The 24,775-nt window shown below is 38.9% G+C and overlaps 1 protein-coding gene across 26 annotated transcripts in view; it reads right to left on the minus strand.

Moving 5' to 3' along the window:
- LRRFIP2 (LRR binding FLII interacting protein 2) overlaps positions 1 to 24,775 on the minus strand; it is a 109,920-nt gene that overhangs the window by 31,305 nt on the left and 53,840 nt on the right. For 9 of the 26 annotated variants that reach the window (XM_027522957.1, XM_027522955.1, XM_027522953.1 and 6 more), the window contains 2 exons: positions 4,080 to 4,124; positions 2,815 to 2,931 (listed from right to left, as the gene is read on the minus strand). In XM_027522957.1, the coding sequence (XP_027378758.1) occupies positions 2,815 to 2,931; positions 4,080 to 4,124 (162 nt within the window). Of the gene's footprint in view, positions 1 to 2,814; positions 2,932 to 4,079; positions 4,125 to 9,750; positions 9,841 to 12,108; positions 12,178 to 14,383; positions 14,441 to 14,900; positions 14,949 to 15,791; positions 15,837 to 15,917; positions 15,969 to 17,395; positions 17,471 to 19,487; positions 19,554 to 20,914; positions 20,957 to 24,775 lie in introns of all 26 variants that reach the window. The other 17 variants (XM_027522942.1, XM_027522937.1, XM_027522945.1 and 14 more) reach the window with 9 other exon arrangements.

Genomic DNA, 24,775 nt, shown 5'->3' on the forward strand with positions numbered 1-24,775 from the left:
ACTCCAAACAGCACAGGTGATGCTGCGGCTGGGAAGGCCCTAGAGTAACCAATTCAACAGAGTAAAAATTTTCTTGGCATTGACTCCTGTTGAAGCAATATTAGCAAATGGGGGCAGGGCTGTGTATGGACAAAAGCTATCGCTTATAACAGTTTTTAAAACACAATTTTGAAAATTGTATAAATCATTTAAATAATTTTGAGTATAACACTTCACCGAGAACTAGTAAAATATGTAGCAAATTAATTACAAGCTGAAAATTTTACTGAGTTATGCAGAAGTTTTTAAAAAATGTAAAACCAGGTATGAACCAAGTTGTCTTCCAATGACTTGGTTACTGCCCACAATTCATTTGGGAGGAAGAGAAATAAAGGGAGGGAAATTAAACACAAACCTTTTTAAATACAATGTCAAATGAGACAGTCTATCCTGAGGACACCATTTAAATGATGACAAAAGTCTTTGCTCCAAATGTTACCATAATCCTTATAAAAAAAGTAAAGCAGGTCAAATTTTAAATGGAAAATATTGTCTCCCTTGTACCCAATCTTGCTATGTAAGATCTATTCTGGATGGTTGATTTAGGTTGGAAATAACAGCTACAGGCCCTTGAACCTAACTACAATTACAGGCAGGAACAATGGCCCGCTGCACAGAGTTATATCACATAAACATTTCCCCTGCCTCTTCATTCCCTCCCCGGTGGGCTTGTCTTTTACTCCTCAGTTCCCTCAACAGACACTTATCAAGTGCCTATGCTGTGCTGTGCTTAGTCGCTCAGTTGTGTCTGACTCTTTGTGACCCCATGGACTGTAGCCCGCTCAGTTTCTCTGTCCAAGGGGATTTCCCAGGCAAGAATACTGGAGTGGGTTGCTATTTCCTTCTCCAGGGGATCTTCCCAACCCATGGATAGAACCCAGGTCTCCTGCACTGCAAGCGGATTCTTTATTGTCTGAGCCACCAGAGAGGGCCTACTAGGAGCCAGATACTAGGACATACAAGCTCATTTCCTTCCAAGAGGTTGTAAATGGCAGCACAAGCTGAGTCTGACGCTGGAAGGCCCCATTCTCCTGTCTTTCGCTGGACTAGAAAACAGCACTTAAAGGCAAGAGCTGAGCTTATTTACTTTGCGTCCCCCATGCTTCTGCCTGGTACTAAGAGCTCAACAACAAGGGCCCCTTCAGAGTCAGAGCCAGCGTGACCTGGGCCGCCTCCTGCACAGCCACTGCCACTGCAGCAATCCCCTAGCCTCTGCTAATCCTCAGCCCACTGTACAAGCTGCCCGTATCACACAGCAGACTCCTGCTCCTCACGGCCTGCAATCTGACTGGGTCACCGACGGTCCCTCCCTCCTCCTCTACTGTGTCGGGGGAAGGGGCGCCCACCTCCCCCCAACCTTATCTGGACATTCCTCTCACCTACTCAGGCACTTTATGTTCAGTTATTCCTCTCCTTTCTTAACTTCAGGGTCTCTCTCTACTGGCTCAATCCAACCCATGAAAATAAATACTAAGGCTGCCTTTAAAAGAAAACAAAAACCCTCTCTTAACACTATTGGCCAATCAACTTCCAGTCTCCAACACTCTCTTCAGAGGAAGCTGCCTGCATTTCCTCCCATTACAGTTTTGACTTGCTCATCTCCTCCCCACTGTTCAACCACAGAGGAACAGTTCTTGCCTCCAAGGTTTCTTCCAGCCTGTGGTCAACCTTTAGGAATGCAAATCCGATAGCAGCGCTTCCCTGCTTCTTATCCCACTGTTGTCAGGGTGAACCTGAATTCCTTTCAGGCGGCCACACAAAGTGTTTTGAGATGTGGCCCATCAGTACTCCTCCAGCTTTCTCTCTCATCCATTACGAATCCCCACTTTCCATCCTATCCTCTGGCAACTCTGCTACACAGATAACCTTCTGGTTCTCTGAATTTATCAGAGAACACCTTCACGCTTCGGCTTCTTTGCCTGGTTAATTTTTACTGTTCCTTCACTCCTTGTCTCCTCTGAAAAGCCTTTCATTATCTCTTCCAATTTAGACAATGCTTCTCTGAATTCCCTTAACAGCCTTACTCTTGCTACTATGGTAGTACCACACCACCTGGCTTTACTGGTTTATATCCACTTGTCTTCCATGTGAAACAGTGAATTCCTCAGGTTTCCAAAGTATGTTTTACTGCCTGAACCTATGGGGCCAAGTGCTCGATATATGCTGAATGAATGAATAAATGCAGTTTTTATTACCATCCTCGCCCCGTTCCTTACAAACAGCTTGCTTAGCAAATAGACATTCATAGATATCTTGAAAGGGTTATTAATGAGACTGGAGGCTCAACTAATGGGTTAAATGAGCTTTCATTACTCAGGTATTTCTGTCATCCCAAATATTATCATACTTGTCTTATCATGAAACTGAGCGATAACTGTATTCAAGCAGCCAAATAATACTATAATGGCTCAAAAGACTAATAACCCCCAAAGTCTGGTTTCCCGTACATCCACATATTTTCCATCTAAAATGTGGCCAATTATTTGAAAGGATGACTTTTATATACATTAGAAAGTTTTTTTGGCATTTGTAAACTAGCAGAGCTCATTCCAAATACCATCAAATCTTCAGGAAAGAGAATAGAAGAGAATTAACTAATCTCCTTCCTTTCAGACCCTAGTCACATTCTTGAACTGTATTAACAATTTTTTTTTAAAGGACTCATACTTCTTTCCTTCCTACCAAGTCACATTAAATGTTAAATGGTTCTAGTATACTACAAAGAAGCCAAAAATAAAAAATGTTTATAAAAAGCAAACCAAAATGGCGGTTTACCCGCAATTCACTTAATGAGGTGTCTGGGTCTATTAAGCTGCTGGTATCCCCGCTTCCTCGCCTGGATGAGTTTCCACTTAGAGGGGTGGTCGCTGAGGCAGAATTTCGAGATGAAGGCTAGAGAAAAAGACAGATGACACTTTTAAGTCTTAATTCTTTAAAAATAAATTGCTGTGGAAGCTAAAAGTGGGGCAGGGTGACAGGAAGAGCTCTAACGCAGTGTGGATAAGAAGTTACCGAATGCAGTCCACAAGCAGTTCAGACTGGACTTGGTGGGCGGGGGGAAACGGGGGTTACCCAGAGATGGGCCCAGACATACTCAGCACAACTGCGTTTGCTCACTCTTTTGGAATCTAGGATTCATAATCACTAAGAAGGAAACAGTTCGTGTGAAGAGTTGTCTGTTTTCTAAGTTTATCTTTACTGTACTGTAAACAGCGCTGGGGTGAGGACATCAGCTTGATTTTGAACAGTTCCAGAATGCTCTGTTGGTATGCTAATTATCAGGTTCCTGAAGCTGCTTCTTTAGAACCTTTTCTTTTCCTAACACTTTTTGATAAAAGCTGCAGACACTGTCTGCAGCTGAGAGCAACAGCATTTTGCCCTCAGCTGTGGATGATGCTCCTGAATTAATAAACGGCAGAGATTTGGGCAGACAGTTCAGCAGACAACTAGCCACATGCGGTGACTGAGCACTTGGAATGTGACTGCTCCAAACACAGAGTTCTTTCTCAGGTGTGAAATACACACCAGGTTTTGAAGTCTTGATGTGGAAAAAAGAATGTAAAATATCTCACTGATAAGTTTTCATGTTGATTATGCTTAAAATATTTTGGACATAGGGGTTAAATAAAATATATCATTTGAATTAATTTTATCTGTTTCCTTTTACTATTTTAGTGTGGCTGTTAGAAGATTCACATGTGGCTTACATTTGTGGCTTGCATTATATTTCTACTGGACAGAACTGGCAAACCATTGTAATGGTTTCTTCTCAGGATGAAATTCTAGAGGACCGAAAATCAAAAGAGCAGCCACAAGTTTAAGAGGTGACATGCAAGGAAATAAAATGCAGTGTCTCCTCTCTTCCCAAGGCTTCACATGATTCAAGTGCATAGGAATTTGGGGGTCAAGGACAGGAAGTAGATGAAGAAAGGAACAGTAACTCCATGAGTTAAACTGTTGTAAAATCAAGAATAAAATAGTAGTAGAAAGTAAGCTAGTGACCTCGAGAACTTAATTTCTTTAGGAATTTATATACTCACCCTTGTGTAATTTTCAGCATACTGTTTATCAGATTTTTCATCCAACTAGAAAAGAACAGAGATAAAAATCAGAAAAGATGTTGAGCCTTTTGATTTTTTTAAGGGGGAAGAAAAAAAGAAGTGACACCATTTGAGTTCTCCAAGTTCAACTGATATTTGGATCCTAAAAGTAAACATACTAAAACTGAAATAAAAGTTGGGACACAGAAGACAAGATGTTAACTTCAACTCCTATTCAAGGAAGACAGCGTAAGCAAGCTATCCTTATGAAAAAAGTTAGAACTTTTGCATAGATTTTTCTTTTCATGGTATTTGAAACAATTAAAAGAAAACTACATATAAATGTAAACTCTAGCATTGCAAAAGTTACACACACACAAAAATACTCATATATGTCAGAAGAAAAAGTCTGATAAAACCAAAAGCCAATAAACTTTATTACATTATTAGTACACAGGACACACAGATAAGGCTAGCACACTTAGCCAAAAAAGCTCAGACTGGACTACAGCATGTTAAGTGTATCCTCAAAAACATTCTCCACAGTCCGAGGATTTGGTTGTATGCTTCTGGTTTTTGCTTTTTAACTAATATATGCACAAGTATCTAAAAAAAGAAAATCAGACAGCACAAAGGGCATGTGCTTCCCTCAAGGGCAATCTACTCCCAAGTCTTTACAAAACTCTAACAGTGGTGTCCCAAGCACATCCCATATATTCTCTTTTCCCTCACCATGTTTCAGAGATTAGAGAAAGTATTTTTCTTCATGGCATTTATCACTCCCTGACCCCATGATACTTATTAATCTATTTAGTATCTGATCTCTCTCTTTAATGTAAACTTCATGTCTGTATGTTCTTTTCTGTATTCCTAACACCAAGAATAGCACCTGGCATACAGAAGGACTGAGAACTTGTCAGATGAGTGAATAAATGAACTACACTTCTTCTGCGCCTACAGGCTGACCTCATTTAACAGTTGTGTAGTATCCTACTGTCTGGAGATGGCATAACTAGCTATCCTCTCTCACAGACAGGCCTTATGGTCGTTTCCGTCAGTGTTTCGAGAAGAGAAGGACCTTAAAGGTCTCGCCTAAAACTCTGACTGTACAGCTGAGGAAAGAGAAATTTTAGATCTTGCTGAAGGATGAACAACTAAATCCCAGAGCTGGATCCAGATCTGAGTTTTGTCAATTTTTTCCCATTATTTACCTGTATATACTGCCCCAATTACCACTAGGGAGAAAAAAAAATCACAGAGAAATTTAACTAAATGAAAACATACCCAGACCCCAACTTATAGACCAATAATCCTTCCAGCCCAATCTAGAGAAGAGATTTGAAAACTGTCCTCAGTTAATTATTAAAACACAAAACATCATTATTTCTGGCTCAGTTCAGATCACTTCACTCTAACTTCCTCATATTTGAAAGTTTTCTTTTTTTAAAAATTACATTTATCATGTTCATTTTCTGTCTCAGTAAACACCTTTTTCTATAAGTACTAAATCAGAACATAAATCCTGTCTTAGCCTTTGAATTATTTTTGCTGCTTCTTACTACAATACCCTTAAAAAAGAATGGACATTACTTCATTTTGACTTCTTAAAGTCACATATGAAGGGTCTTAAACAAGCAGTAACAATAGTTTTTCATGTTGGCAAATACTGCCATAAGAAGGAATTACCTTCCTCATGTCTATACTAGTAAAAATATATTGCTTAATATTTAACGTGTCATTCCTCAGAACAAAAGAAATACTACATCTAAATAGACTGCCTTATTCTCCTTAGAGTACCTTCCAACTCTCTTCTAATGAGTTAAAGAGAAAAACAGGCAGCATTCAGAAACAATCTTCCAGGTCCATCTGAAATTCTGTCCCCTTAAATCGCTCTCAAACAAATGACCCCCAACCCATCCATTTCTTAACAGGCAGACACCTGAGCGAAATCTTACAGTTAAGAGGGGGCATGAGTGACCCAGTCGACCACAGGGCTGATTCTCCTGCTGTCACTCTCCTCTGACAGGACTGCCGCAACCCAGGCTGACCACGCGCCAAGCTTCAGACTGCGGAGCAGCAGAAGCACTGAGAGCAGCCCCACCGCAGCCCGGTTGTTTTGGCTGCAGTGACTTGGCCAGAGACTCCCCAATTCTCCTCCTCGTGCTGCATTATGCCAGCCTTCCATTTAGACAAAAAGCGAGCTGAAACCTGGTATTCTAAATGCCCAGGAGGTCCACAGAGCTGCACTGCAACAAGAAGCTCGTGTTCAAAATGATGACCCAGACTCCACCAGACCCTGGAAAGGGTCTTAAACAGAATAAAATGGAGTCATTTTTAATATGCTAAGGTATAAAAGAAGGAAATGCTGCTGGTAAAAGGGTACAAACTTGCAGCTGTAAGATAAATAAAGTCTGAGGATCTAATGTAAAACATGGTGACTATGGCTGATTTTTCGAAAATTGTTGTTTATGAATAACACAGAAAAAATGAATAATGTAGTAATATGAAAAGTCAGAAAACAAAGGCTCTCTATATAATACTATATGGCCACAATTTTGTAAAACAAGCAAATTAAACTGAGATAGAAAAGAAGACTGAAAATAAATCATTAGTAAAGACCTCAGAACTTGCTTATGAGTACTGACGACAGCTTACTATTCTCAAAAACTTTCAAGTACATGTTATGTCATTACATTCCTAAATAATTAAATATGTATTTTTCCAATCGAGAAAAGGGTTTCCTTGATAGTTGGAAATGGAAAGCTAGCTAACAGGCTTCTAATATTTTACATTCGTGTTAATCTGCAAAGAAGAGCACATGATGGCAAACTTCACTGCTGCTTTCAAGAATTTCAAATTATCAACCAGTAAACAAAGTGTCAACTGTCATCTTTTCTATATTTCGGTGATAAATGCTTTTATCTTATCTATGTCTGGGAAATCTGAAAATGCTTTGCTCTTAACATCATAGAACACAGATCGTTTCTCTTTAAGTCCAAACTCCATGATTATTTGTTGAAATTAGCACATGAAAAATATGTGTCCGACTCTGTGCGACCCCACAGATGGCAGCCCAGCAGGCTCTGCTGTCCCTGGGGTTCTCCAGGCAAGACACTGGAGTGGGTTGCCATTTCCTTCTCCATTCTTAGAATACATATCTTGTCAAATCTTCGAAACCCTCTGTTTCAAAGAAAGGTATTTCTTATTCTCAGATGAAGAGGCCCATTGGCCATGTCTCAGCATATGACTACTGTGACCGATAATTTTGTCCTACTAAAATGGTAAAACATAACGGAATTTTTTTGAATGGAAACAATTTTAGTTGTGAATACATTTTAATACCGTCATTTGAAAGTGTTGTTTAGAAATAGAAAGAGTTGTTTAGAAATAAAGATGCGTTTTGTTCTAAATTATATTTCTTTTTTAAAAGAACACTGGAGATGTGATATAACTGAGCTATGCATATCTGATATGGAGAGCCACTTTCAGCAAGCAGCAACCCTTCTGTCACCCATATCATAAATCCAATATACTGTGTGATCAAGAGATAAGAGTATTATATTAAGGCATTTGAACAAACTTTATTATTTTAGGCTGTGCTAAGAGGCAAAATTAAGGATATTACATAGGTACTTAGACAACCATTCAGGAAAAAATAAAAATCACTGCGGCTCATAGGCTATAAAACAGGGTGCTGGCCAAGTCTACCAACTAATGCTCTGGAGAATCTTGTGCTTATGTTATAAGGTGCACAGCATGACTTGATATGCATAGCCTACATGGGGGCTTCCCTGGTGGCTCAGTGGTAAAGAATCCACTTGCCAATGCAGGAGATGCAGGGTTTGTCCCTGGATCGGCAAGACCCGCTAAAGAAGGAAATGGCAACCCACTCCAGTATTCTTGCCTGGGAAATCCCATGGACAGAGGAGTCTGGCAGGTTATAGTCCATGCGGTTGCAAAAGAGCTGGACACGACTTAGCGACTAAATTAACAACAAGAAGCCTATATACATGTGTATCAAATCCAAATCATTAGTTATGTATCTTAAATATGTATAATTTTTATTAAAATGTGTAGATAATTACTGGGAGAAGAGTTTTATTTGATTAGAAGCAGCAGTGCAAGACTTTAAAAATAAAGTCAATCTTTTCACTTCTGTATAAGTTACTAAAATAAACTGCGAAGAAATAAACCTAAAAAAGGACCTAACCAGTAACTCAGACATCACATTAGGTGCTAAACAGAGTCAAAGTTTTTAAGAGAAAGGGTGTACATAATAAATTAAACTGATTATATCTATGAAAAAACAGGTTAATAAGCAAATTAATAAAATAGGCAATATTTCAGGTGAAGGACCTGGGAGCCAGTCTTCTATTGGGTGCAAAGAGATTCTTTGATCTGATGAAAGCCAAGACAGGGGCTGTTGCTCAGCCAGCTCTGAGAGCCAACAATCTGGAACACTTGAGGACCACACTTGGAATTGTTTTCTAGGATCAGCCATTCAGAAGTAGCTATTTAAATACAATCTGTGATGTGCTAAATGTAAAGAACTATCTCTTCATTAAAAAAAGGGTCTAATTTTTTGTTAAGAAACTCTGCCTCATCTGCTTCAAAGAGTTGATAACTAGAGCAGTTGTTGGTTCAAGGGCAAAACAACACAAAAACAACACTAATGTCAGCAACAGAGAGGTGTTACAGACAGAAAATCAGGCTGTTAGAAATACCAGGCAGGCAGACATCTGTTGCTGTGGGTTCCTTCATTAAGGTAAATGCCTCCAGGCGTTTCTACTGGACACTCTTTCCTAAATGCAGCTCCCAATGAATGTGAGGGCTTCCCAGGCAGCCCAGTGGTAAAAGAATCTGCCTGCCAATGCAGGGGGTTCAGGAAACACAGTTCGATCCCTGATTGGGAAGATCCCCTGGAGGAGGAAACGGTAATCCAATCTAGTATTCTTGCTGGAGAACTCCATGGACAGAGGAGTCTGACAGGCTACAGTCCATGGGGTCGCAAAGAGTTGGACATGACTGAGCACAGAGCACACAGAATGAAGTGAAAGCAACGGGCAGGCACTTCTTCAAAGACAACGCCACAATCCAAATGTTTACATCTATTCGGATTCTTCCCAGTTATGGTTAATTAGTGACATTTTACTAAGTAGTGCATTTTATTGTTCAACCTTCAAAGTCCACCTAAAAATTTATAGATTCACCAAATGAAAAGAGAAGAAAAAATTTAAGACCGATCAGGAATATCTAAATATGGGAAAGGTATTAGATGGTTTTAAGGAGTTTTTTTTATCATTTTGTTAGGTCTGATACAATAAATAAGAAAAAAGTTCTTAACTAGAGAGGCATACTGAACTATTTATTGGAAAATGGCATGATGTACGGGACTTGCTTTAAAATAATTCAGGGAAAAAAAGGAGGGAAAGAGGAAGAAACAGATGAAACAAAATTAGCAAAATATCAATAATTGTTCGGGCTGCTTCTGGAAAATTTCCATAGGAAAAATTGTTAAAAAAATAAGAACATATCAATGTATACATTTTGAAACAAAACAAAAAACTATTCAATGCTAGTGTACTCAAATTAAATTCTGATTTTAAAATAGCTACTGTATTAGCTGTTAGTCACAAGCCTGAGACAGTGGGTCCCCATGCGCTGCACTCACGCTGGTCAGATCTGGGATGCTCACGTCATCCACGTCGGAGACGACGCTCCCCCTACGATTGGAGCGGCTAAAATAATCAGCGGCAGAAACCTTTCAGTTAGAAGAAAATGAGATGCTTTAACATTAAGGAGAGAGAGAAGAAAACGATAAGAACATTGTCATATGAGGGGAAACCTTTTTTGTTGTGTGATAAAGTATCAAGAAATGAAATGAGGGAAGTGCTGTGATTACTTACTCAAGAAGGTAAGAAAGAAATGTAAAGGGTTCCAAAATGACATCACAGCTCCCTAAAATAAACTCTTATTAATTTTAGTCAGAGTTCTATGCTACAGAGATCATCATCTACTGCCTGAAGAGGAGCATCACCCTCACCACGAGGGATTCTAGGACAGCATTTACCTAAAGCCTCTACTATTTTCCACAAATGTCTAATGCATTGTAGCTGTCGACTCTGTTAAGCACATATATGCTGAATGCAGAACTACCTGCAGAGTATTTATTGTGCCTTTTACCCAGTTTCCACAGTTTCCTCTTTTTCATACTTCTCAGGACCAGGAACTGTAGAACAAAACAACGAAGGAACTACACTGGCGTCTTTCTGGTTTCCTAAACACAACAGTCTCTTCCCACCTTAGCCGTTGGCACTGGCCTAAGAACTCTCAGCTCAAAGCTCACCTCCCAGAGAAGGAGACGCCTTCTCTGATGACCCCATCCCGAAGGGACACACACTCCACTCAATGTCCTCTATCATGTCACCTGCTTTTCTCTTCACAGTCTCTAGTTTACTTTCTCCTTTTGTTCCTTCCTTTACCAGTTTTTTCCCCTATTTCTTTCATTAGGATGTAAGCTCCATGAAGTCAGTAATCTGGCCTGTGTAGCATACCACATTATTCCCAGCAATTAACACAGTGCCTCATATATAACTGGTACTCACTCCATAAGCATTTGTTGAATTAAAAAACAATGAACATTTTTTTCTTTTTATTGAAGGATAATTGCTTTAATCAATGAACATTTGTTACCTCACTCATCAGCTACTGCTTACCTCGGCTCTGTCTGATTACCTAGCTCAAAAACTCTTCTCTTCCAGAAAGGAATCTGGAAGCCCATCCACAAAGATGCCTTCTTTAAGGCTTACAAATACGAAGTTTTATGAAGAGCTGAGATGATCACACAATAGTATTCTTGTTTTCAGTAACAGTAATGCAACTTAAATTTACATATAATACTATAAAGGTACCCACCATCTCAGAATTTTGATAGTTCATTTACGTGATATATTAAGCCTACCTACAAAGATAGTTACTACATGCTCATTAAAGAAAGAAATAAATAAAAATAATAAATAAAGAAATCACTATTAACGCAACTAATAGGTTGGAGCAACGGTCCAAGCTGCTGCCCCTTCCACTCCATCACTTTCCAGGGTGTTTGCGGGTGGCGGGGACTGTTCTTTCCTCTTCAGCCGTGATTATGAGCACTACCTGGCTTGCCAAGGAACCAAAACTGTCTTAGTTCAATCACTGTATTTCTGGCAACAAAGCTCACAGACTCTTGCTGTTACCCTTTTCCAAGAAAAACTTGGGTTCACAATCTTTCACAAAACATGACTCAAAGTAAATGGCCTTCTAATTTCTTAACGGAATTATAGCCTCTCAGTTATTGGGCTCTCTTTTTTTCTTTTAGCTCTAAGCTGACACACCATTCTCCTCAATGTAATTTTCAAATCAATTCTTAATATAGAAAAAATGTCATCAGCTCTCTGTAAAATTCCTTGCTTCATCAAAAAAAAAAAAAATAACCTGAAATCACATAATTTATATTCTAATGTAGCTATTTCTTACCTTTACAACTGTAACTCTAGTTGAATTCTAAGACAATATTTTTAAATTTTGCCATCAGCAACTCAAAAAATTCACAGGTCTTAAAAGACATATAAACAATAGTTAAATACATAGCAAAGAAAACTACTAATTAATGGCAGCATGATTTGTAATCCATAGTAATGAGTTTTAAAGAATGTGGAAACATTAATCTTGTTTGAGGATTTTTTGTTTTTGGTGAACTGTGCATATACATGCATGTGCATAAAACAGCAACAAAGAATAAAAAGTGAAAATCCGTCAAGTACATAATGACTAGCACATAAGAGGTGTCATTAGGAAAGCTTACACAGCCCACTGAGAAAATGTATTCTCAGGAATACATTTCTGAAGGTAAATTATTCATATAAACTAAATTTGAAGAGAATGCTCATTTTGTCAAGTGCAAATTTCAGTTTGCAATAGATTTCATGTGATCACACAGTGTTGCAATTTTAAAACTTATTCGATGTGTTTGCATGCAGAACACGCTCACCACGCTGTCCCTTCGCCCACGGCTGGCACAACCAGAAGACGCAATGCTTGCGGTGTCATCGTCGAGAAACTACGGATATTAAAAGCAGATAATGACAAAGATGCAGTTTCACCATAGGTACATGGTCTTCCCGTGACCATACGCACAGGAAGGCAGGCTTTGGGAAACACGCAAATGCTCCCTATGAGTATCGATTGTAATTAGCACCACTACTGAGCACCATTAAACCAAAAGGCTGTTTTGAGGCATAATGAATAATCACCCAAAACCAAAAGATAGTTCCAAAGAGCACAAAGATTAAAATAGTATTTACTTTACCTTTTAAGTTAAATGAAAGGAAAAGGGGGGTGAAGCATGTCTCTACTAGCCAAAACCTGCTAGGGACCTCATGCTTTTTAAACCTCTAGGCCCTCTGGGAGCCACTGATTACAATGCATTATAATCTTATAATTCATTAAGTCAATAAATACACTGTCTTTTAGTTTGGGAGAGAAAAATAATCTTCTCAAATGAATTTATGTCAAACACAGAATTTCCTACCACCAAGGACACTGAAATGATGATTCCTGTTGCCCTTTACTCACTCCTGTGCAGCACATGGAGGTATTCTAACATCACTGCGCAGCCCCCTTGCTCTTTCAGCAGCAGTGGAAGACGCACCTTCAGTGTGTGCAGGCTGCCTCCATTCTGACGTCACCAAGGAGCCATTCTGGCATCACTGGGGTACTAACTCTGAGGCCCAGCTTGCAAATGAAATCACATTTAGCCAGCACACAAGGACAAGATTCTATACTCGACTAAAAACATTACCGTAAGTTTTTTTTTTTTTGGCAAGGGACCATCACAGCGGGGACACTAAAAATGACATCAGGCTCAAGAATTGCCAAATGGAATTTTATTACCAGGTGGGTTAAAACTAAACTTCCTCCTGTGAAAAAGCTTTTATCTCCTTAAACATCCCTTTAATAACTTTTTGTTAACTGTAAGAGTGGAATCCTTGATAAATGTCACTTGGAAATGGCAGGAAAAATGAGTCAAACATATACACAGAGGAAAGCCCATATAACTTGCCTATTCTACTCCACAAAGTAACCTATGCTGACCTTTAAGACACTGCTTAATAATTTCTCCAATTTTAACATCATCAAGAATAACAAGGTGTTTCCTAAAAAAGTCACTATTTTCTATTAAAAACAGTAATTAGCACAGTCTTTATGGTGGGTAATATGGTAATATATAAATGTACATACTCTTTGGTTCCCATCATTTCATGATTAGCAATTTACCATGCAGATCTATCTACTCATATAAGTACACAAAAATATACTTGTATAAGCATGTTCATTGTACAAGTATCTGTTGAAACAAAAATCTGACAACCTAAAAGCTCATCAAAATGGGAGCAGTTTTTCAAATGGACAGCCCACGCACTAACAGAATGATGATACACTGCCATTAAAAAAAATGTGCTGACATAAAACTAATCCCCAAGAGGCACTCAGTGGAAATAGAAAGGGACATGACTTATTTTTTAAAATCTTTTAAATGTCCCCCCGCAAAAAAGAATAAAATAAATCTTTATATACTGATTTGAAAAGATACTGTGAGTAAAGAAACAAGTTAAGCAGCATTATATACATGAATCACTTGCATACTGTTCAAACGTCATACACAAACAGAGGCTGCATTTGGGGGACAGAAACAGGAGAATAGGGGCAGAGGACTTTTACTTTGTACTTTCCTTAAGCTAATATTACGTTTATAAATTTAAAACAAGTTTTAATACTCTAGAAAGACTGGGTAATTAGAATCATCCCAGTTTTGTGTTTTATGTAGCAATTTTTAAAAAGTTGATGTATTTCATTTCTTCTCTCACTCCACTGATTGAAGGGCTAGGAAGCAAGTGGAATGGTTCAATGTATAAAGTAGAGACAAAAAGGAGAAAGAAAAAGGACAGGGCAGCTAACTCACACCCTGAATTACCACCACTGGGGGGAAAAAAAAGAATTTCCAAATGACAGTTACAAATAAATTAAAAAAAAAATTCTAATGGCAGTAGATTCAGACTCATTTAAGAATTATGTGCTACGTCACATTCATACAGCAACCACCAATTCAGACAAATTAGTTCTTGAGTTTGTGTACTGAAGGAAAATGGCAACCCATGCAGAAAAGGGTGAAACACACCACACCCTCAATATTCTGAACTGTGAGTACAGATTAATGAACCAATCAGAAGTGTCTACAGAACATGCAAAGAGACCAGGCAGCTCACCACAGGACTGCTTCGGGATGAACTCGCTCTTGATGAGTGAAAACTGTATTCAGATGGCTATAAAGTTTCCAAGAAGACAGGTTTTACAATAATGATCAGCTCCTTTTCCCGCTGGGAATACATCAGTGCCCCTGGACCTGACTCACCCTGGTTCCCAGGTTAAGGTAACTGTTACTCCCCCGGCTGGAGCCCTACTGCTCCTACCCTCATGACCCAGGAGCCCACGGCAAGAGCAAGGAGAGAAGAAGGGGGTGCCCCGAGAAGCGCTATTCTCATCCTCTCCCTGAGGAACTAATGAGCCAGAAAAGAGGTTTCTCTGCTTGTACTGTCTTCACACTTGAAGCCTCATTTTGCAGCAAGCGCTTCCTCACAGCTTGGGGGAGAGTCACAGTTGACAAGCTGATGGGTCACAGCTTGGAGAGTTATTACAGGTCTGATTAACTGGCTTTTTCTTTGTAAGTAAACTGTGCCCACCTACACCTCGCCCTCCTCACCACCTCCCCCTGCTTGGACTTACAGTTCGAGAACCGTAAGGGTTATATAATCCACCATTATACAATGACACCTGAAGAACAAAGGAAATGCCATTTAGCCATTCAGCGTCAAAGTTATTTTCAAAGTCATATAACTTCTTCAAAGTACTCAGTTCCAAAAAAGCTGAAGAACAGTGTTGAAGTGCACAGCCTCCCGAGGTGATAAGACTCATTTATGTCTGCATAAATTCCTGCGTCAGCCTCAGTAAAGCTTCAGGCTCACACTTCATTTCAAACAGCACCACTGGTTACAGCATTGCCTTTCATCATGTTATGAAATTAGGAGAACATTTACCAATTTATTCTCTCAAAAGAGGGAAGAAAACAGGTAAGAAAGTGAGGTACAGAAAGCTTTGCCCACTGTCATGATAAAACTAAGCACAAAGCCTCAGGTTCCCGGTCACTAGAAGAGGCCACAACAAAACAAACAGCCTGAAAGCAACCAACTCACAATTGCACATTACACAGAGCGATTGTTTTGGCTTTCGAGTCAGCTGGCTTCATTAGAGCCGAGTATTGATGTGGCCAAGGCCACAGCTGTTCCCCTCCAAAAATACGACATCCCATGCCTAGGCAGCCATCTCACACAAGTATGCAAGTGGAGTGGAACCCATGCAAATCCACCTCCTCTATAGGAAGCCAATTCTAGGCAAGGGCCCACCAACAGCCAGCAGTATCTACCACTGTGAGGAGAATACACTCATTTTTACTCCCCGAAAGTTCTGTACTATAAGCACAGGCAGCACATTTTGCAGTACACACAGCACTAAAGCCACGTGTCCTTGGCTATTTTGGAGGAAAGATGTCAAGCTAGAGTCAGCACCATGACAATGGCTTCGCCAAGAGTACACACATTGGAAGTGGAAAATACAAACCAGACTGGCACTTCTCAGCAGACCAGAATTTACAGTGGAGGAGGCCTATGGAGAAAGTGCATGATTTAACCCAAAGGAAAGGAACCGGCAGCTCTGAAGGCCCCACACTCCTCAGGAAGTACTAACCCTGTAGCTCTTGGATGTCGCCAGAGGGTCGCTGTACAGGGAGGAAGACTGCTAAGAAACAAAAACAAAACACACACAAACACACACACACACAAAAAACACAAGCAAGAAAAGAAAGGGAGAACTGGTCTCACAATCATGAAAGCTTATGTTTATTCTATATTCCATAATTCACCAGTAATTCATAAGTGTTTAAGGCAGCTAAGTACACACACAGTGAGAAAAACTTAACCGTTAGAAGTCTCTTTAACTATCAATTTTAAGGGATCAGAAAGCAAAACACTTGGAACAGTTTTCTATAAATGTGTTTTAAGTCCCATTGGTCTTTGAACATTAACGTTAGGAGATGAGAGGGCCACCTAAGGAAATGTTCTGGGAACAAGGGCCATGGCACAGGGAGTGTGCAAACCGTGGCCACATCGCAGCAGTTACCAGCAGCTCCTTGACATCGAATGGGCTTATCCTGATTACTGGGGAGCCAGGTAATGAGCTCTGAGTTATTGCTATAAACACTCTTTTCCAAGTGGATTAGAAAACCTATATTTCAGAACAAGCCATGGGCAAAGTACTTTAGTTTAATTAGATAAATTATACTGGTCACAGTGAATCCATGCATTAAACAAGGCACAGCATTATTTAAAAAGGAATTAAATCTTTTTTCCTGATGTCATCTCAATACATTTTCAGTTCTTTTTCACTAAGCCCAATCAGACATGGAAAATAAGACTAAATCATGTATGCAGGTTTTGACAACTAAATTATTTTAAATATACTGCGTGCCATATATTTAATATGTTCTAAACGTACGGTGTGCCAAATGCCTTGAAAGAACAAGAGATTCTCACATTACATAATTACATTCTTCTCATCACATATTTTCTTGGTCGTGGTGCTCAGCTTGTGGGATCTTAGTTCCCCAACCAGGACTGAACTCAGGCCCTGGCAGTGGAAGCGCTGAGCCCTAACCACTGGACCACCAGGGCATTCCCTCTCATCACACTTATAGTTCATATCTCCACATGTACACTTTTAGTAAAAGGACATACACCGTGATATGTATTGATGCCTACAACTTATTTTGAAATGTGCCCTTCCCAAAAAGATGGACTGATGGAAACACAGTGGGACAGTCAGACAGATAATTACACGATAAAGGAAATATAGTAAAAATGTTCATTGTCGAATCTGAGTATAGGTATGCGGGTGGTTACTATACAATTCTTTGAACTTTTTTGTAAATGTAAATATTTTTCACTTAAAAAATTGGAAAAAATGGTACTCATTAATAAATGTGGTGATTCAACAGTTACCATCATTTAAAGATACACTCACACAGACAATGTGAATTCAGTTATCACAAACCTGTACAAACACAGCCATTCACAGATTAGTCCTAACTAGTCAAAATGCAAAACAGGGGATTAGAAATGTGTTAAAGTTGGATAAAACAAATAAAGCCAAAAAATCTTGTGACAAACCCGAGAATAGTAGGCAGAGGTGGGTTTGCTATGTCTAAGACTGCTATAGTTTCTTTGGTCAAAGTAGAGGCCACTCTGCAAAAAGCAAAATCAAACACATTTTTCTTAGGTTAAATGCTGTTAACCTAACAACAATGACAAAATTGGATATTGCCAAACCCCTTCTCCAAAACAATGATTTTAAAGATTTGAATTATATTAAGTCAAAGTCAAAATAACAGCGATTTCAAGTCTCTCAAAGAAGACTAATATTAAAGGTTAACTTTTCAAACCAAATCATTGCTATTTTATTTTTTATTTTTTTTACTTTAAAAAGAATATAAACCCTCAGATAAAATAGAAAGGAAATAGGAAGTGAATTATTCTCATGTCACACTTAGGAATGTCCTTGAAAAACCCAGGATGAATGGATAATTACTACTTTTATAATCTATTTGGAAACATCACAGAAATCATTAAAGCTATTTTTTTTTCAAAACTCCTCCTATTTCCATTATTTGTTCAAATAAACTGATCAAATTAAATTACCAAAGAAAGAGTGTGAGCAGTAAACATGGTTTGGTCTACGGCAGGTTCATCTTCAATATACTAAGGGAAGCAATTACATTACTGTGATTGCTTGAGGGGGGAAAGAAATCATCTAAACAATTTCAGCCATCTTTTTTGCTCAAGGTTAAGGAAGCCCAGGCAATCTCTGACTGAAAGACGGCTCCTCCACTGTTGACACTGCAATAGGGGACAGCCCTCCTCCCATCGCAACCCTGCCCTGCCGACCCACCTGCACCACACCCTCTGAGAGGCTCCATGACTCACTTCTCCCCAGAGCTCCCAATACTCCACCTGCCAGGTCTCACTAATGTCCTCCCATTTCATCCTCGCCTCCTTCCTCATTTCTACCAGCCAAAGGCTCCCACCCCGCTCTCCACCTCACCAATGGCCAGAGCCCTACCCAAGGGAGCCCTGAGTTAGCAAGGAGCTTGGGCTGCACTTCCTCTGCCAGTGCTGTTGCAACTTGACAGGGAAGAGGTGTTCCCAGCACCCCAAATGGGCACTGTAGACATTTTTTTTTCCCCACAGCAACGCCATTTAGCAGGTTGGCTGGAATGGAGAACACTATTAGTCCTACAGTTTAATTACACTATAGGTTGAAGAATTTTCTGCAAGACAGCATGGGAATTCTGCCATCATAAACTTTGTTGTTTCTACCAGAAAATTAATTTCAAGTTCCCCAAATCTCAAATGTATAAAACAATCATTCAGAATGACAGCTACATGTGAGTTTCGTACTGCCTATAATACCACAACTGTGCTTAGTTGTTCAGTTGTGTTCGATTCTTTGCAACCCCATGGACTGTAACACACCAGGCTCCTCTGTTCACAGGGATTCTCCAGACAAGAATACTGGAATGGGTTGCCATCCCCTCCTCTAGGGGATCTTCCCAACCCAGGGATCGAATCTAGGTCTCCCGCATTGCAGGCAGATTCCGTCTGAGCCACCAGGGAAGCCCAATATCACAACTAAATCAATTCAAATATCCAAAATAAGTTATAAGAATCTCACTAAACCTATTAAGGTACAGTCCTCCAAAGGGCAATTCATAGATGAAAATACAGTATTAATGAACTTAGTGTGACACTTTCCTAACTCTAGCCACCAGGGTTAGCATACGTTAGTGAAGTGCAAGTCGCTTAGTCATTTCCGACTCTTTGCGACCCCATGGACTGGGGCCTGCCAGGCTCCTCTGTGCATGGAATTCTCCAGGCAAGAATACTGGTGTGGGTATCCTATCCTTTCTCCAGGGGATCTTCCCGATCGAGGGATCGAACCAGAGTCTGCTGCATTGCAGGTGGATTCTTTACCAGCTGAGCTACCAGGGAAGCCCATCATATGTTAACTTGATATTAAATCTTGTAAATGAAAACAAAATTATTTTTAAATAAGGTTCTGGTAAGTCATGTTTCAGTATATTATCAGGTTTCAATAATGCCTGAAGAGCACACTAATGCAGTCATAATTCTTAATTTCCCTGAAAGGATCAGTGAATTTTACAACCACACAAAATACTGTGATATGAGACACAACAGAACTAACCAGTGGGTCTTTATGAGAACCAGAAGATCTCTTCTTCATTCCGTAAGAGTGACTGTAAGAATGATTCTGGAAGTAAATATTGATGTTAACTTTAAAGATCACATAGTGCAGTTTTAAGATAATTTAATAAAGTGCATCTTAAAATCATACATAGAAAAAGGCCCACATGAGACATCGAGTAGTCTACATGCACGCACCTGTTAGTGGGAAACGGGCTCAGACACACAGCCTGCCCGCATACCAGCATCCCCCTCATCCCTGCTGTGCCATCCAGCTCGGTGCTGAGCCAGCTGAAGACTGAATTAGGACTCAGAACCAGCAGGCTCTAAGTGGGGGCCTTCATGCCACACCTCATTTGAGTCTCCGCTTCTTTAAAAAGGTATGAGTGACAAGAGAGGCCACTTCCTTTTGCAGTCCTCCTTACCTAAAGGCCAAAGAGCAATCCTGTGTATCCATCAAAGCACGATGAGAACGGAAAACGTAACACGGCACTGCCTGAGACAGTCCTCTTAACCCGAGTTACGGGTCCCGCAGCAGGTGCTGCTCAGCGGAGAGCAACCTACACAGCGTGGTCTGTCTCATTAGAGCAGCATCATTAGATAATAACCTGACATCCTTGGATGTAACTTCTAGGAGTCAGAGCCAAGTGCATGTGAGGGGATAGAAGACAGCAATACTACTAAACAGGACAACTGGCAGAGAAGAAGTGCAATGTGGATATGCACCTTTGGTCTGAAAGGAGGAGATGCAGCTAGAAGGGGCCTAGCCGTCAACAGCCTGCTCGACACACATCACCTGAAACATGCACAGCTAGATCCTGAATCAGTGATTACAAATTCATTCTCCTTTTTTTAAAGTCCATATCTTTCTTTTAGACATTACTACTCTGAACATAAGAGCTGTGGCAACGTGTGGATACATTAACCCAAGAAAAACACACTACAGGTAAACTTCCTTGGCCAAAATGACATGCCATCAAAAATAAACCAAATCAAGCAAAAAGGAGTGGAGGAACTGACGTTTCAGTTGTCACCTGAATCCTCTCACACCTGCTGGCTTGTGACACGGAACATAAGACATAGCAGGTATAGCTGTAAAACATGCTGCTGTAGTTCAGTACATCTCACAACACCGCTGGAAACAGGTCTTCCAGGGCACTGAGTATGTGTCAGCTGGGTGACTCATCATTTTAAGATGAGTCCTGAATGGGAAAGCAAAAAATTTTTATATGATCCTGAGATCTTAAAAGGCAAAGCTATTCAAGTGCTAAACCATGCCACAACTACACACTAGAATTTGCCGTTAGTCATATATTTCCCCCAAACATCACAACAGACCTGTGACAAAGTTAGACATAATCTAGGATTAGCATCACCAATTGTTTATAAAGTGAAACTATATTTAACACAAAGTCATGCAATACATACTAATGATGAAAGTCTTGATGATCTATCCTTAAGAGCATCATACTGGATTTCAGGAAAAGGTGGAAGTTGGTTGTATTTCCAAAATCAGAAATATAAAGGCGGGGGGAAGCAACATTCATAAAATTATGAAAAATCCAGCACCACTTTAAAATCCCCAAATTATTCAACATAATAGCTGTGACACCTGAATTAAAGAATACTCTCCCCCCCTCACTCTTTCCTAGTATAGGTTATTGTTAAACTACATGTACAGGAAAAACTTCCTGTTCTCATTCAGATCCAGAATGTATAATCAGTAATGTTCAGACGATTCACCCCAGCACAGTGCAGCACAACACACCCAAGGAAGCCTTTAAACACAGGGATTAAGCATCCTAACGGTCTGTGAGCATCGTTGTCCATCATGTGAAACGTGGCAAAAGCAAGTCATGGAGAAGCAATGAAGCAGGAACACACAGCTATGATGAAACTTACCAAAAAACAAAACTAAAAGACAAACAACTGCAGCACTAAAATGGGGAGAGCTCCCTCGGATCTGCTTGTGCACACACCTGGAAAGCACCCCTTCTCAAGAGCTTTCGCTATGAAAAATAGCGAACAAAGCTAGAAACCTGGTCAGAGCAAAGTGTGGAATGGATAGTATACATATAAAAGTGGCATGAAATATAAATCAAAGAAAATAGATATAAAATTTATGACGAGACCAGAAAACCATATTTCCTGTCGGGTCTTTAAGAAAATAATACGTTTAGCACCACATGTCAAATCCAAGAAACCAAATTAAATAGTAACTACTCAGATTTGTGTTTTCCTAATTTTTTTAAGCATTCTAGTCAGATTTTTTAAGCAATCTTGCCCAGAAGAGCAATGTATAAAACAAAAGCAATGAACAAGTTCCTCAGGTAGTTTGGTAAAAATATCTTTCTTTTGCAACTCTTATACCCATTTAGGATCTTAGGGAACACTATTCAGAAACCTGATCTAAAGTAATGTTTTTCTAAATGTGGACTGCAACTTATTAGTAGTTCATAAAATCAATTTATGGGTTCAACCAACATTAAAAAAATACAAAATACTAGAGTGGATCACATACAGTAAATATTATTTTTTTGAATTTGTTTCTGTATTTTTTATATACTTATATACATACAAAAACAGGCACATCTCTGCATATGAATACTGGATTACAGTGTAAAATGTATTCCTGTCATAGAGGCTGCAATTTTAAAAAGCCTAAAATACACCAAAAGGTAAAATTTAAAAGTGTAGTTCTAATAAAGCATTAAAATAATAGTTCAGACAGAACAAAGGTTTCGATTCATACTTAATGAGATGATCATTCACAAAAAATAATGCAGAAACTCCCCCAAATGTATTTCATAAGTATAAGGCTAAGTGGTATAATTTTACCACTGGCAAAATTAAATTCAGAGAAAATGATATTGCAATAAATACTAAGAGGTACTGAAGCAAAATATCTGCATTTGCATACTTTTCTTATATTATGAAAACAGAATATAAAGTGTTACTACATGTGTAAAAAAAAATCTTGTTTATCCAAAATTTTCTAAAATGCCTAATGGTGTGCATTTGGTGGTAAATGATGTGCGTGGTAAAGTCACTGTGGTGAATGACATTTCACTGAAAATAAAGTTCCTTCTCTATGAAAGTTTTACCTGTGACTTCTTTCAGTTAACAAAATACTTTTGTTTTTTTTAAAAAAAAAAACAACCCATGACCAAAACACGTATTACTCAAATCACACACTCTTGCATATAAGCTATTCCATCCTCCCAAACAGGTAAGTTCATTGAAGGAATCAGTCTTAGTTCTCATCCTCTCTGTAACACCTGGTCTTCTGCAAAAGCATAAGATTTAACAAGTTGAACTGAAAATGATCTACTTTGATTTTCTTTTTCTAAAATATAATGCAGAGCTCAGATAGTTTTATTTTATTTATCTATTTATTCAGCTGTGCTGTGAAGCTTGCAGGATCTTAGTTCCTTGACCAGGGATGCAATCTGGGCCCCAGCATTGGAAGAGTGGAGTTCTAACCACTGGACCACTAGGGAATTCCCTCAGTTTTAAAAACTGGTGAATCTGGTAGGAAAATCCACAACTTGGACATCCCAATTGCTACTACTGGTTGTACACCTGGTGAACAAAAAGAATCCTCCAGTATGTGACAGTTGGCATTTATGTTGTTTAAAAGCAAACGATTCATCAAAGAAGAGAGAACTGAAAATATTTCCAAACTTCCTATTATAAAAAGTATTAAAAAGCAGGCTACAGAAACAAAAGTTCGGCAAGTGTTTGTTTCTGTGGGAATGGACCTATTGCTCAAGCCCCCGGGCGCCGTGAGTCAACAGTGAGTGCACAGTACTAACGCTGCACATTTCTCTGGGCTACACGCCACGAGGTCGTCACTGCTGGGTGTGCGGGCTCTGCTCCAATGTGTCCCCGTAACGTCCTTCGATGGGCTCTTCCACGGAATTAAACAGTGTAGGAGTAAATGACAGAATAATAAATTCCAAGCATATTAAAATTAAATTCATTAAAATTGTACTAAAGCCACTGATATATAAATAGGAACTAATAAAAAACAACAGTAAAGCTCTCCACCAGTGAAAACTGTGATGCATCCCTACCACTCTGATTCAAGATTACCTCATTTTCTAATTTCGGATCTCTTCCTTATAGTCTTCTTGTATTTCAATACATAAAAGCAGTGACCAAGCAGTCAGTCAGATTTTTTTTTTTTTTAAGGTAGATTGCTTTTTAAAGAAGCACTGTTTCAATTCTAAACTCAGGGCTTTGATTTAATCTTCCTTCCCCAAACCTACCATCTTCAACCATCTTGAACTATCTCTGCCTTATTTTTATACAGAAAGTCTATAGCATTGATACCATCTCTAGCCCCACATAGCTTCAGGCAGGACACTTTTCAAAGAAAGCAGTTAACTGGACAAAAGGAGAGATCAAAGTCCAAAGAATGTGGCATGAAACCATAAACACATCTTCCTCATATCCAAGTACTGCTAATGTTCATGTATCAAATACAAGGTCCAAAAGTCTTAGACTTTTTAATATACAGCTCATATGTTTAAAAAAATAACCAGAAAAGAAATACCAAAACCCCAAATAATATAGCAAACCCGAATAAAATTTAGGTCAGGGTTTTAAGCCATCACATGTATTTTTACAGAGAACACAAGTTGTCTACATTTTCGGTATAATATAGATGGTAAAGTTATTCTAAAAGGCAATAATCTGATGAAAATTTAAAACTCCCAATATTATCAAGTTAGAAAAAAGAAAAAAACTTATCTCAACTATATTTCTTTTATACTGTGTTATTAGTAAGCTTTCATTTCAAATCAGACATTTCTAAGAAAGTCTAAAAATTTAAATATTGTAAATGCACACTAACAGTAGTACTGAAGTCTCTACAAGGTAAAAATTTTACTAATCTTGAAGTTCACAGACTGCTTTTTAAAAATATTAGGAGTTTTACTTTTTGCTACATAATAGCAAATTTTCATAACTACCATAATGAAATAAAATACTATGTGAGTTCTAGTTATATCTTAAATTTAACGATGTAATTTCCATGAAATGAAAATCAATCTCACTTTATAGACACTGAGTAAACAATTCCTTATTTAATTGCAGATTTATTTTTTGTTTGTTTACAGATTTGTTTTAAAAACAAATTAGGTTGAACTTGGATGGCTTTACCATTAGGTTAAACTAATATGTAAGTTTCCCATGCAAATTTACAAATAACCAGCTTGAAGACTGTGAACTTCACACTATGAACATTACAATAAGTCATATATTAAAAAAAAAAAAGGTGAGATG

This window comes from Bos indicus x Bos taurus, chromosome 22, assembly GCF_003369695.1.
Source record: "Bos indicus x Bos taurus breed Angus x Brahman F1 hybrid chromosome 22, Bos_hybrid_MaternalHap_v2.0, whole genome shotgun sequence".
Classification (NCBI taxonomy): Eukaryota; Metazoa; Chordata; class Mammalia; order Artiodactyla; family Bovidae; genus Bos; species Bos indicus x Bos taurus.